The sequence below is a fragment of the Hibiscus syriacus genome, unplaced genomic scaffold (genome assembly GCF_006381635.1).
Source record: "Hibiscus syriacus cultivar Baekdansim isolate YM2019G1 unplaced genomic scaffold, ASM638163v2 tig00110597_pilon, whole genome shotgun sequence".
In the NCBI taxonomy this organism is placed as follows: Eukaryota; Viridiplantae; Streptophyta; class Magnoliopsida; order Malvales; family Malvaceae; genus Hibiscus; species Hibiscus syriacus.
This window is the reverse complement of record NW_024062795.1, coordinates 2,984,500-2,997,799: the sequence shown is the minus strand read 5'-3', so window position 1 is coordinate 2,997,799 and position 13,300 is coordinate 2,984,500. Positions and strand designations below refer to the sequence as shown.

The 13,300-nt window shown below is 35.9% G+C and overlaps 2 protein-coding genes, 1 long non-coding RNA gene and 1 pseudogene across 3 annotated transcripts in view; 2 read left to right on the top strand and 2 right to left on the bottom strand.

Annotated features, from left to right (window-relative positions):
• Positions 1–1,892: 1,892 nt before the first annotated feature.
• LOC120134523 overlaps positions 1,893–13,300 on the top strand; it is a 16,508-nt gene continuing 5,100 nt past the window's right edge. The window contains exons 1-2 of the long non-coding RNA XR_005517175.1: positions 1,893–1,905; positions 9,002–9,007. This is a non-coding gene — a long non-coding RNA (uncharacterized LOC120134523). The remainder of the gene's footprint in view (positions 1,906–9,001; positions 9,008–13,300) is intronic.
• LOC120134518 (calmodulin-like protein 30) lies at positions 4,091–4,748 on the bottom strand. Its single transcript, XM_039150948.1, has one exon. The coding sequence runs from the start codon at positions 4,643–4,645 to the stop codon at positions 4,106–4,108; it is 540 nt and encodes a 179-aa protein (XP_039006879.1). The 5' UTR covers positions 4,646–4,748; the 3' UTR covers positions 4,091–4,105.
• LOC120134517 (protein disulfide-isomerase SCO2-like) lies at positions 4,909–6,762 on the bottom strand. The gene is made up of 3 exons (XM_039150947.1): positions 6,352–6,762; positions 6,130–6,256; positions 4,909–5,247 (listed from the first exon to the last, which is right to left on the bottom strand). Exons 1-3 carry the CDS (start codon positions 6,721–6,723, stop codon positions 5,174–5,176), a joined length of 573 nt encoding a protein of 190 aa, XP_039006878.1. The 5' UTR covers positions 6,724–6,762; the 3' UTR covers positions 4,909–5,173.
• On the top strand, positions 10,359–12,311 carry LOC120134511 (annotated as a pseudogene).

Below are 13,300 nucleotides of genomic sequence, written 5' to 3'. Positions count from 1 at the left end.
TAGTTTTATTTGGAAATTATGGATAACCGGTTTTAATCCTATGAGAGTTTGTGAAGGAATCATTTCAAAATCAAAGAATGTTCGGGAAAGCAATTGATCATAGGATCTCTAAATTATAATTATTTTCGTTAAGTGCTAATATTGAAATTATTTGGTTAAGAAATTACGAAAATGCCCTTGAGAGATAAAATAGTCTGAATTGACCCTGAATGAGAGAGTACTTTGAGGATTTGTACTTAACTCGATTAAGTACGAATTTAATTGTTAAGATCCTGTCTTTGTACAGAAAAATTTATAATATTCCGTTTGTAAAATCTGAGAAGACACTTGACCCGAAAATATTCGAATAAGGGGTAAATACTTGAAGAGTAATTTATTGGAGGTATTCTGCTGACAGAATTGTTCGAAAGGACTGAAGTAAATGATAAGATTGAATTAAATAATAAGACCGGATGGAAGGAAATGATTGAAATATTCTAGAATTATAAAATGACCAAATTACCCCTGGAATGGAAATAACTCAAGAATGTCACCAAGCTCAGGAATGAATGGATATACTCAAGCTTTGAAATGAATAGAAAAAAAATGTTAAGCACCAAAATGACCAAAATGCCCTTATGACCTAGAATAAGTAAATGTCTTGGATTAATTAAGAAATCCAAATAAACATGGATGTTGTGCTACCAGTAAAAGTTGTGAAACGCAACTTAAGTGATTAACCAACGTTAGTACTATATCATTACCTGAATGATATAAGTATCACTTGAATGTTTGTTCATCAGCTCAAATTTGGATCGATGATAATTCTGGAAGTACTTGGCGCAGCTCAACTCTAGAGCGCATACAGTACTAATAAGTGAGTAGTCGTTAGTCAAATCAACCACGAATACCAGAATGACTTTATTATATGAATAAATTGAAATGAAATGTAGTACAACGTGTATTTGAAATTCAGAAACGTCTGAATTATTCTGGAAAACTTTAAAGAAATCGAGATAGACTTGCTTACCAAACGAACTAAGTAACATCAATGAGTAAGGATTAAATAGGTGATTTGATGAGTTTGGAAACACTGTTGAACTTACATGATGAATTGTCATTATGGGTTATGAGCCATGGATCAAGTACGTCAGTATTTCCTGATATTGTTGAAACGTGGAAATGAAATAAAGACCGTTGGAAGATTTATTCAGTGATGATTATGGGGATGATCTATGGATCTGCACTATGGTATTAAAGAGTGAATACACTGGAAGGATAATGAATTGACTTGTTGACATGCATCAGTTTGAGACTTGTGTAACTCGAGTTGTTTGATAATATGATCGATAGTCGTAGATTGTAAATGACTTGAATCTTCGATTCTATATTTCATCTAAAATCACTTCGGTCATGTTTGAAAAAAAAAAAAAAACAAGTAACGCAGATGGAAAAGATTCTGAATATCTCATTTGGTTCAATTGGGCTGAAATCCTATGAATTTAAAGTATATTCCTGAATACCCCTGATTGTTTGGGTAATGGAATCACTCGCAGTAAATCTGAATTTAGAATTATTATGTATAAAGGTTCCTGAACGTTTTCCTAAAGCACACGAAAATATAGTGGGATTCTAATGTATCAACATTAAATGTCTGGCTAGATCGGTTAGTAATCGATTCTCCTCAATAGGACCTTGTTCCAGGAATTCGATCAAATTTCATAAGTTTCATGTTATCCAAAATGATAACTACAATGGCCTCTGGAAATACTGGGATTCTCTAGTGTGTTCCCTACTTATTATTGAACTATTTTATTGGTTTTAATACGTGGTACACCGAATTCATTGGTTATTGTTTTATGGATGCACCAATTTAATGTGACAATTTATGGAATATGGCTGCTATCTAATTTTTGTTTTGAAATGGTATATGATTACCATGTTTTTGGATTTATGGAATTTATGTCACGGTGCAATTGAATTTTGGAATTGAATTACGATGGAATAGCTCTGATCAAGCTAACTGGGCCTAATGTGACTCTTGAGGGCCCCAAGATGTTTCATTAGGTCGGCTTTCCTTTGCTGTGTGCTTAGGGTAAGCTATATGGACTTATTGACTTGGGCTTAAGGATACAAGCTTCAGAGCCTATCCTTAAGTCGGCTTTCTTTTTGCTATGTGCATAAAGTAAGCTATATGGAAAATAATTTTGGCAACTACTGATGGTGTACCAAAAAAAAAGGGTTTAAACTATGATTTTCAAAAGTTAAACTCTTTTACGAAATTGTGATATTTACTGGACTATGATTTGTACCTATTATGATTTTATTATACTGTTGGAACACACTAGACATCCTATTCGATCTCCTGAAAATGTCATACTTTGAAAGGTTTCTTATGAACTGAGATTCATGGCTTCTACTCGATGAACTTCTAAGGGAACCCCAAATTATTCTACAAGCTGGTATACATATGATTCAATAAGGAAATTATATGGCTTTCTATTTATCTACATGTCATGTAGCATCATCTGGTAGTTCTGTATTACTGAGCTTTCCAAAGCTCACTCTATTACTCACCTTTTCAGGTTAAAACAATTGTACCAGTGCATCTATCGACTTCAGTAAGGGAGTTCTTCCGGCGTGGTTGCAGAGTATGGTATTTGTGATTAGGGGGCATGTAATTGTATTTTGATTTATATACGAGTTTGGAAATCTGTTTTATTTTTAAATAGTGATAAATGATTTTATAAGTTTACATGTTCTGATAAAAAGTTTTAAAATTTCCGTTATTTTTACGGTGGGTCGCTCCGGTGACCCTAATGTGACTTCCCGAATCGGATCGGGCTACCCGCATCGGTTTGGGGTGTTACAGTATGTTCATGACATTGACCAAGAAGCTAAAGAACAAGCACTGTTGTACCACAGTGAGCGATTGGCAATTGCATTTGGTCTGATCAGTACCCCAGCTAGGCAAACTCTTAGGATCATTAAGAACCTTCGTGTATGCGGTGACTGTCACAATGCCATCAAGATCATATCTAGGATTGTTGGGGGGGAATTGATTATTAGAGACAACAAGCGCTTCCATCATTTCAACGATGGCTTATGTTCTTGTGGTGATTACTGGTAAAAGGCCTTGCATCATTGCAGGGATTGCTTATTTGAGAGATCAAAGCTTCCAACGATAGCATTTATTCTTGTGATGATTACTGGTAAAAGGTCTTGCATCATTGCAAGGATGGGTTATTAGAGAGATCAACCGCTTCCATCATTTCAAGGATAGCTTATATTCTTGTGGTGATTACTGGTAAAAGGCCTCGCGATCAGTTTTGTGAATTCTTTCTATTTAGATTTTGATATGTAAAGTTCCAGAATTTAGGGAATATGCATTGCTGCGAACAGAACCATTGTTGACTCGTTGCTTGTGTTTTCAAGTAAACGGTTCATTATTAGGAGATATGTATACTTTTCCGCTTGTTCTGATGCTTAATTAGTAATATTTTATTGTCTTTAGTGTCTGCTATTCTACATATCCCTTTTTGCAGAATAAAACCTACCAGATTCTGTTTTCTTGTGTTCCGATATATTTAGGAGTCGAGTGTAGAAACATTGAAGAAGTGGTGACTAGTTCATTGGAGATATGACATTTAGCTTTGGCTTCACAGTAAATTTCCAGGGTTCAGAAGCATAATAGTCCAGCATGAAAATATGTTGCAACAGTGAATATATTTATTGGTCCCGATATCATTCATGTTTTAGATAAATTTGATGGCAATCTGTTGGTCGGCTTGGCATCTTTATCTGTTTCGGTTTTTGACCGTTTTCAAGAACTGAATGTGTGAATTCAAATGCCATAGCACAGTTGACATGCAGTTCCTTCATATTTTAAGGCTAGTGAATTTATTAGTAACTCAAAGCCAACAAAAAAGGGGAAAGAAATGAAATATGCGCAACCTGTTGCATTGCAACTATGCAAAGGAAATGGCAGCATCACTACTGTGTTTATCATCCAACTGTTTTGTTCTTTGAAATATACAGACTTTCTTCTAAACAGAGAAATCAAAGCTACAATAGCATATATTAAGGGAAGAAACTGTTGGATCCAAACTGAAATGAAATTCCCCGTTTACTCAAGCTTCATGGTCATGAATTCATCCATGTCAACCATTCCATCGCCATTGGAATCCACTGCTCTCACCATTTTCTTGCACTCCTCCAAGCTACAATTCTCCCCAACCCTCCTTAACATCTCCATCACTTCCTCTGCACTTATTTTGCCAACACAGTTGAGATCGAATGTGCGGAAAGCATTCTGTATGTCCATCGTTGTTACCCCGCCGCTCTTCTTGTGCACTTCCACAAAATCCTTGAAACTGATAAACCCATCTCCATCAAAATCGGCCACCCAAAAGATCCTGGGTACATCTTGAGCCATATTTCCTTGCCCTAGAGCCCTCAACATGGCCTTGTACTCCATCTGAGAAATCTTCCCATCTTTGTTGGAATCGAACTTATCAAAAACTTTCCTCAGCTTATCTAAGTCAGGTTGGAAAGCAGTCGACAACCCAGAGTTTTGCCTGTCTATGGAAAACAAGCGTGACGGTTTGCACAAGAAATTGTTTTTCAAAAGCTTGTATTGGAATTCAAGAAAACTGACATTCGACATATCTTATGGTATTGTCGCCCTGGAGATCGCAAGAAACAAAAACGGTGCAAGTCGATGCAGGTTTCAAGTTTCAATGTTCTATTTTCGCAACTCGGGTGCCTTACAAATTTATAGGTACATGGCAGATGAGACTAAGTTATTCTAATTCTAAAGCAAGAGATAAATTGCAAAGGCTACTGTTTCATGCTTTATCAGCTTGTAGGCCACCAATGAAGAAACGATTCTAAAGCGGCAAAAGTAGAGGATTAGAACAGAGATGTGGCTTAAGGCAGACAAACATATGAAAACATTCTTTAATAAAGTTACAAGTTATTCTTTTTCCCTCTTGTAAGTCTCAATCAGACAAATCTCGACTTTTTCTTTTCATTTTTTCCATTTTCCCTCAAAGAGGCTCTCTTTCACCCTCTACACATGCAAGGAATATACTCTACATGACATGTTGAAGAAAGGTGTTAGAAAAATACAACTCTGGAAAGGTGTTAACAAATTATTCCAGACAAAAAGAAGGAAAAAAGACTCTTTCCAAGTTCAAGGTGGCTTTCCATTATCCACTTCCACCATCACTTCAATATCCTTCCGAGCTGTTATCTTCTGCACGTAACCTGCAAAGAATGATGAATGTGACTTCGGGGTCGCTATATGGAACAAATGCCAAACACTAGTTCCTTTAATCGTCAAACAATCCAAGAGAATGACTCATCACTTGTCATATTGACATATTCATCGCCTTTGTGCGGTGTCTACATACAGGACCAAAGTAAAAAAAAAAAAAAAAAAATCATAACACGAGTTAGTCAATGGCTGCCATATTTTCAGTAGTCTAATCTATCATAGAAAAAACATATGTAAAAGTGGTTAGCTTTACTCCTTAATTATTAAATACAAGATTAAAACAGCATCAAAATCTCAGCAAACAGAAGCATGTTATTAAATTTCTCAAAAAGCATCTCAACACAGCTTCATTTTCACAACCAATGCATAAAAATAAGGAATCTGAAGAAGGGGGAAAAAAAGAACACAAAAAATGGTTCCTGGGTACACATTTAAATTTCTACACAGTATTTGACTAAGCTTAAGTGGTAACGCATTGTTAAGTCTAAACCATGATGAATCTACATATATTCTTTTAATCAATATAAACTTTGAATAGATTTGGTTACTCTTTACATGTTTAACTATGCTTCCTAGTGTGTTAATCGAGTTACAACATAATTACAATATATGCGCTCGACTCGTCATTTTTCTTGAAGTATCCACACTAAACACATATCCAGATATGGGCGTTGGAATATGATCCTCAAAGAACCTCCAAATACAAGAAAATTTAGGGAGGAAATTTTGACCATTACGCCTAACTGACACTCGAGTCTGAGCAACAATATGCATGCATTATTGCAGTCATAGGAGAAGGCAGATAGGAAGACACTCTTCCAAATTGCAATTTGACATCAACAATATGGGTACAAACAAGAAGAAGAAATTACCAATTCCAAGGCAAGGTATACATTTGCAAATGATCTCTTTCCCTCTTTTATTATAGTAGCTAACAAGTCCAGTCCCTTGGCAACTCCTGCACTCCCCAGTCCATTCGTAAACCACTTCCTTACAATCCTACAAACAAAACACATCAAAGATGAACCAATTCTAATCTCTGAAAGGTAACGCTTAACTCTTGAATTGGATTATAAACATTAAAACAAACAAACCTCGATTTCGGGGTCACATTGGAGTCGCTTATCGATTTCTTCAGGGGTAACAGGGGAAGAATCAGGGTACGTCATGGGAAGGGGAAGAGGTTCATCGTCATTAGTCAAATAATTCTCCCGATTCCTCGACCATTTTTTAACCTTGATGCTACTCCCAGATGGACCTTCGAAGTTGTCTTGTCCAATTCTTACACCACCTCCTCCGTAAATGTCGGGAGTCAACGTGGTGGCCGGGAAATGGAACCGCTTGCGGGGTGTAGGGCCGGCAGGAATGCCGCCGGCGGAGGCGAAGCAGCGGATGGAGGTTCGTGGAAGGACAGGGAGGAGTGGGGAGGGCTTCGCGTGGAAAAGGCTAGGGTTTGGAGATAACATTCGAGTAAGAATTGAAAGAGTAAAATATGAAAGGGAGAAAAGGAAAAATTGGGATTGGAGATTGATGAACAACAAAGAACGTGGAGATGTTCGCAGAGCTCTCACTGCTATCTGCAGATTTGGATATGAACTTTCCATAGAGGATTTGACTGGCCCACCTTTTTATCTTCAAATCAACCTTGTCAGTTTCTTCCAGTTCAAAGAACATAAATTTCAGCTGTTTTATTTTTTTTTAATCTTAAACAAAAGGAGACCCCAAATTTGATTTCAAACATTTTAAAGGGTGTTTGGTTCAAGGATGGTGGGATTATCATGGGATGAGAATTCCACATTTTCATATTTGGTTAGTCGGGAATCTCATTCCCCGTAATGTTTTATTACTAATAGTAGATTTTTTTGGGTATATTACCGGGAATGTCATTACCTCCTTTCCATTAGGTATTGTAACATTATCAGCGTTTTAGACTAAAATGCCCTTAAATTTGTATTTTTTTTCAAAAATATTATTCTTCTGTCATTGAATAATAAAAACTCTACGAATGCTAAATTATAAATTTATCCTTAAATTATTTTAGATTTACAAAAAAAGTCTATAATTAAAATTTTATATGAAGTTTAGTGGTTAAAAAAATTTTACCCTTTCATTAAACCTTTTTTATATTTTTAATTTTGTAAAAAAATATATAAATATTATGAATTTAATTTTTTAAAGAAAATATATAAATATTTTACAATTTGTAATATTATACAAATATATAATAAGAACAATTTTGTCAAATATATATTTCAATAATCTTTTATTCCTTTAACCAAACAAGGTAATCTTACATTCCTGTTAAACCAACCAAATACAAAATACAACATTCTCAGTAATCATATTTCGTGGTAATCTTTTATTCCTACTTGTAATCTTACATTCCCTAAGAGCGGTGGAAAACTGATATTATAGTGCTCCTATCACCAGAAACAGAGGTCATGCCCAGATCTTTAAGCATAAGACAACAATGTTAGTCTTTCTCATCCTTCAACTCAAATAACACCCTGTTTTCTTCTCTCCCAAGTTCATGCGGTTCTATTTCATTTTCCACTAGCCATGCTTTTTCGCCTTTCAGAATGATTCGGTCATTTGATCTTCAAGTTAAGCGTTTTTTTAAATGTAAACCATGCCTTCATTAATTGAAATTAGCATGAGTAGCAACAATAATAGAAAGACATACAGGAACAACAGTATCAAAATACAAAGGTGTAACAGTATTAGAAGCATATGTAACTAATGCATGAGCCGCGCCATTGGATTCGCAGCGAACAGAATGAACTGTAACTCAGAGTCAGAGGTGAGCATCAAGGAGACCACCAACTGTAGAACAACATTGAAGGAATCACTCTCGACTATAGCACTTGGGAATTCTATCTCAATAGCCATACCCCATGACAAATAACAGTGGCTTGGAGGAGAGCATGATCTCGATAACCAAAAACAGGAAGAGCACGACCAGTCACCACGGAGCCCTTGCTATAGCGTGCAATAATCCCAACATCTGGATAACTAAGGAATCTCGGACACGCCCCATCAACATTTATTTTAATAGTGCCATGGGGAGTTTTTGTCCAACGACTCTAAGAAAAAGATGTTGATGAGGAAGAAGACATAGCGGCAAGGTAAGCCGACTGAAGGGCTTCACCGGATGCAATAAGCTACCGGCCGGATAGAAGTTGGGACTCATGATAGAAATCATTTCGTCCATGCTAGAGCTTACACAGGAGAACCAAAAAAAGCCGCAAATCGATGAACAGACATGCACCCCATGAGATGTTCTAACCAAGCACCAATAGAAGAGAAGGACGTCGGAGCACCAGTCATTGAAAACCTGGTTGAAAGAAACCTGATTGCACCGAAGGACAGTCTCGCAGGGCATGAGAAGCAATCTCATTGGCCGAACCACACAAAATACAATGGCCATCAGAAATCTCGGCCAGAGACAATCGTCGAACCACGGGGAGCGCCTCATGCGCAGCCCGCCACCCAAATAAACCAACCTGTGGAAGTGTGGAAGGCGAGATAGATTCTGCCGGCACTGAAGCCATGTGTAACCGGATCGAACGGAGTATGACCCATTGAAATGGCCACTCCAAATCAACCTGTCCGATGCCACTGGAGGTATCAGGCAATAATTTAAAATCATGTGCGCATCATCAGCAGATAACACATACTTTTATCCTTAAGGTCTCCAGTTCGAGCGCTGTGTATATGGGGGTATGAGCATTCATTGTCAAATAGCTAAAAGTCTTTGTACATATATTATCTTGTATTCATCATATATATATATATATATATATATATATATATATATATAAACTCAAAATTCACAAGATAACACTTAATTTATGTAATATTTAAACTTTCATTGAACTAAATTGTTATTAGACTAAAAATTTTGAGAACATAGGTTATCCTTCTTTAGTATGTTACCTACTTAATTAAATATTTAATAAATTCTTATATTTTTAATTTAAATATTTATTTTTACATAAACCAAAATATAATTTGACTAAAATTATATTGAATATACAAATTTTAATAGGGGCGTACCTCAATAAGCTTCGCCCCTACTTTCAGTGTGGAACATGGTCTACCATGAGTCTCCACAGACCACAAAGCAGGGGTTGTATAGCGTTGTCGTCATAGAGACAAGTGAGATGAATAGGTACGTAGCATGAGAATGCGAGTATTCATGTCAACACGCCAGTGGAATCTGATTAGAAACTCTTGGAGTTGGAGAGCAGTAAAAATACTGCTTCACCAAACATAAGAAGGTCGTGTAGCCTCAAAACTAAAATATATTGGGCAAATTAAGCTTAATCATCCTAATGCAATTCGAATATACGAGTTGACCAGACGCGCTTGGCCACAACTTTCAACATAACAATGAAGCGAGTTCAATGCAATAATTAATAAATAAGTAGAATCAAACAATATGTAGCAGACATGATAAGACCCCACTCCCACACACAAATTATTCAAGGACCTTTATTATAAATAAAACCCAATCCCTCAATCACCCTTCTCTCTTTTTATAATGGCAACCATTTTCTTAGCATGTTATGAATTCAATTGAACACATGCTGAATGTGATGATTTCATACCAACACATGTCCTTTATTATTATTTTTAAAAACATTAAATTAACTTTTATTGTTCGAAAAAGAACTTCATTGTATATCAATAATACTTTTATATTTTATTACAATAAGGGGGCGTTTGGATCATGGATTTTTGCATTCCTGAGGGAATATTTATTTCCTGGGTTAAGATACCCAGGTTTGGATGGGATTACATTCCCAAGTGATGGTAATATCTCAATACCAACAGTATTTTTTGGATCTGTTTTACTGGGAATATTATTCCCACAGCTAACTTAGGTATTCTTTTATTCCCGTGCTTAAGGGCTAAAATACCCTTTCTTATATTCTTCTCCCAGTTAGCTTGCTGTTGTGAAGGAAAATAGTCATCTTCTTCGAATTGGCGACAAAAGTTCATAGAGTTCAATCCCTCTTCTGATTTCAAAGACCACATTGTTCGTTGTCTGCTTTATTTCTTTCCATGTATATCTCTCTGTTCTTATCAGATGCCCTTTTTAAAGGCTGAAACTTTTTGGCATTAGCCCTCACAATCTTTGAGGACTCGCAGCAAGCAATGGCCAGTTGGGTTTTGTCAGAATGCGGCTTAAGACCCTTCCCTATAATCAGATTCTATTCAAAACCCATACCTTCAATTCCTTCAAACACCAACAACAATGGCCTAAAGGTCATAACTTTACCTGGTTCTTCTCCATTCAAGGTCTCCACTTGGTGTAGAAAAAGGAGCTTTGTGGGTTTTTTGAATGTGAGTGCTCCTTTGGAGGTTGTTGAGACCATTAATGGGGTTGAAGAAGAAGAAGAAGATGATGGGGGATTTGATCCTGCTGCACCGCCTCCTTTCAACCTGGCCGACATTGATGTTTTTGATTTTTTTTCTTCAATTTGGACATTGATTTATGTGTTTTTGGTTTTGTTGTTTTTCCTCTTTTCAGTGGACATGGTAGTTTCTCCAACAACACGGTATTGAACAGTGTTGCTGGTCATCCTCTTCATTCTTCTTGCCCCATACCATGGATGGTTAGTCATTAGTGCCTTGAATACTCTTAATCTGGTCCCATATGAATGAACCTGATGACAATTTTGACTATATATATCAATTTGCAGGAGAATCAGCCATAGAACACATAATCAAAATCATGGACATGTTGAAAACGACAACACGTGGCATCCGGTAACGTCTTCGATCTTCTGCGATGGAGTAAACAAGTGTGATTTTCATTTCGAGTGATTATGATTTACTCTTCCTTTTTGCAGTTGTTTGAGAAAATTTACAAGAGTTTGGATAATGCAACTAGATTACTGAGGTTCACCTTGCCTTTTCCCATGCTTGCTTATCCAATCTATATGGTAAGCCGTCGATGGTTTCGTCTGTTGAATTCTTGTTTATGAGCCTGTGATTTGCGTTGATATCGATTCATTTATAGTGGAGTCGAAGTCCTGGGAAAAGTGGTTCACATTTCGATTCAGGGAGCGATTTGTTCGGTCCAAATGAAAGAACATATATAATCACCTCCATTGCCTGTTGGGCAGCAACGATTGGTTTGCTTGTGTATTTATCTTTTGCAATGGGGCCAACTCAGTTGCTTAAGCTCTACGGGATTCCTTACTGGGTATGTTTCAGTCCCTTGAAGCACATATTTCTTCAAAGTATTTGTTTTTCTGTATTATATCTCTCGAATTTGGTATAAATTGCAGATATTCTTCATGTGGCTCGACTTGGTAACTTACCTACACCACCACGGCCACGACGAGAAGTTTCTGTGGTACCGAGGGAAGGTTTGGAAATTGTTTCAGCTACACCATGGAACATCATGTTATTGAACTTCTACTCTGTTATTGAACTGCTCTATGTTTATTAACCATGAATGGAGTTATTTGAGAGGAGAGCTTACGACACTCGATTAAGACTACGGATGGCTCAACAACATCCATCACGATATCGAAACTCATTTTATACATCATCTCTTCCCCAAATCCCACGTTATCATTTAATTGAAGCCGTGAGTATATCACCATCTCCTTTTCCTACATCAATCATGTTTCCCCATACTGAAAAAAATGTTACATGAACTTGAATTGCAGACCGAAACAGCTAAGTCGATGCTTGGGAAATACTACCGGGAGCCACAGAAATCTGGACCTTTCCCGTTTTATTTGCTCGGGATCCTTGTACGAAGCTTGAAAAAGGATCATTATGTGAGTGACACCGGTGATGTTGTGTTCTATCAAACAAACCCTCAACTATATGGAGCTAACAAATCATATTAAAAGCCTTCAAGTTCTTACCTAGCCAACTACTAAAAACCCTACAGATTTCTTGCGGCTAGACCGCAATTCCGGATATGTCGACCGTAATTCTTTCTCACCCAGATTGAGAATTAGCCTGTGTATGATGTTGACAATACCAAAATCTGTAATTTTCAGTTGGGAATCTCTCTTATTGGTGTCTATCAGCATATTATAGATTCTGTGGATGAAATATATAACTATAGCCACATAAAGCGGTATTGCAAGACAAGAACGTGCAAACATATATGGCGTGAATAAAATGTTTCCAACCATATAATGACCATGTGCATTGTCCGAAGGTGGAGTGTTACATGATGTCTGAACATTTTTACAATTTTAACTTAAAAAAATCAAGGGCGAAAACAGAAAATAATAGTTTTTTGGGTACTTGAAGTTTGAGGTATGTACATCAATTATATAGTTAATCAATATGGTGTACAACGGACTGCATTCATGAAAGAAAAGACTAGTATGTGTTCATCGAAAATTCGGTTTTGGAGGTCTCCCCTTCATTTGCATGAAGAACTTACACAACCATGTGTTCTTGCACCGACTTTGGAAAAGCTGTTTGAGAAAGATCTCCATGAAGCTATGTAAAATTTTAATATATTTTTTAGATAAATTATGTAAAAATTAATATTAATATTAATTAAAATAATACATGATATATTTTCTCTTTATTCTACACATTTATCTTTTAAATTTATAAAAAAATTATATATATTTTATTAAAAAAGTATATATATTAAAAATAATAAAGTAATATATTATCGATGAATTTTTGTTTAAATATTTTCATTTAAATATTTAGAATTACACTTGTTAAAAATATAGAACAAGGACAATTTGGTAAAATATACATTCCAGTAATCTTTTATTCCTTCAACCAAACACTGTAATCTTACATTCCTGCCAAACAAACCAAACATAGTAATGTAACATTCCCAGTAATCCTATTCCCTGGTAATCTTTTATTCCCACTGGTAATCTTATATTCCGTGAACCAAACGCACCCTAAGTACCTTTACTGCTTTTTATTCTGTTTAATTGTAAATTTATCAGAAATTTCGTTAATAAATATTTATTTCACTGTATATTTATTGATTGATTTTTTATTATTTACAAAATTTGTTTTTTAAAATTAAATTTT

Coding starts and splice junctions, on each gene's coding strand:
- LOC120134517 (XM_039150947.1), bottom strand. CDS start 6,723: ATGTTATCTCCAAACCCTAGCCTTTTCCACGCGAAGCCCTCCCCACTC. Junction 6,257..6,351: donor AATGTGACCCCGAAATCGAG/GTTTGTTTGTTT, acceptor TTTTGTTTGTAG/GATTGTAAGGAAGTGGTTTA. Junction 5,248..6,129: donor TATACCTTGCCTTGGAATTG/GTAATTTCTTCT, acceptor CATTCTTTGCAG/GTTACGTGCAGAAGATAACA.
- LOC120134518 (XM_039150948.1), bottom strand. CDS start 4,645: ATGTCGAATGTCAGTTTTCTTGAATTCCAATACAAGCTTTTGAAAAAC.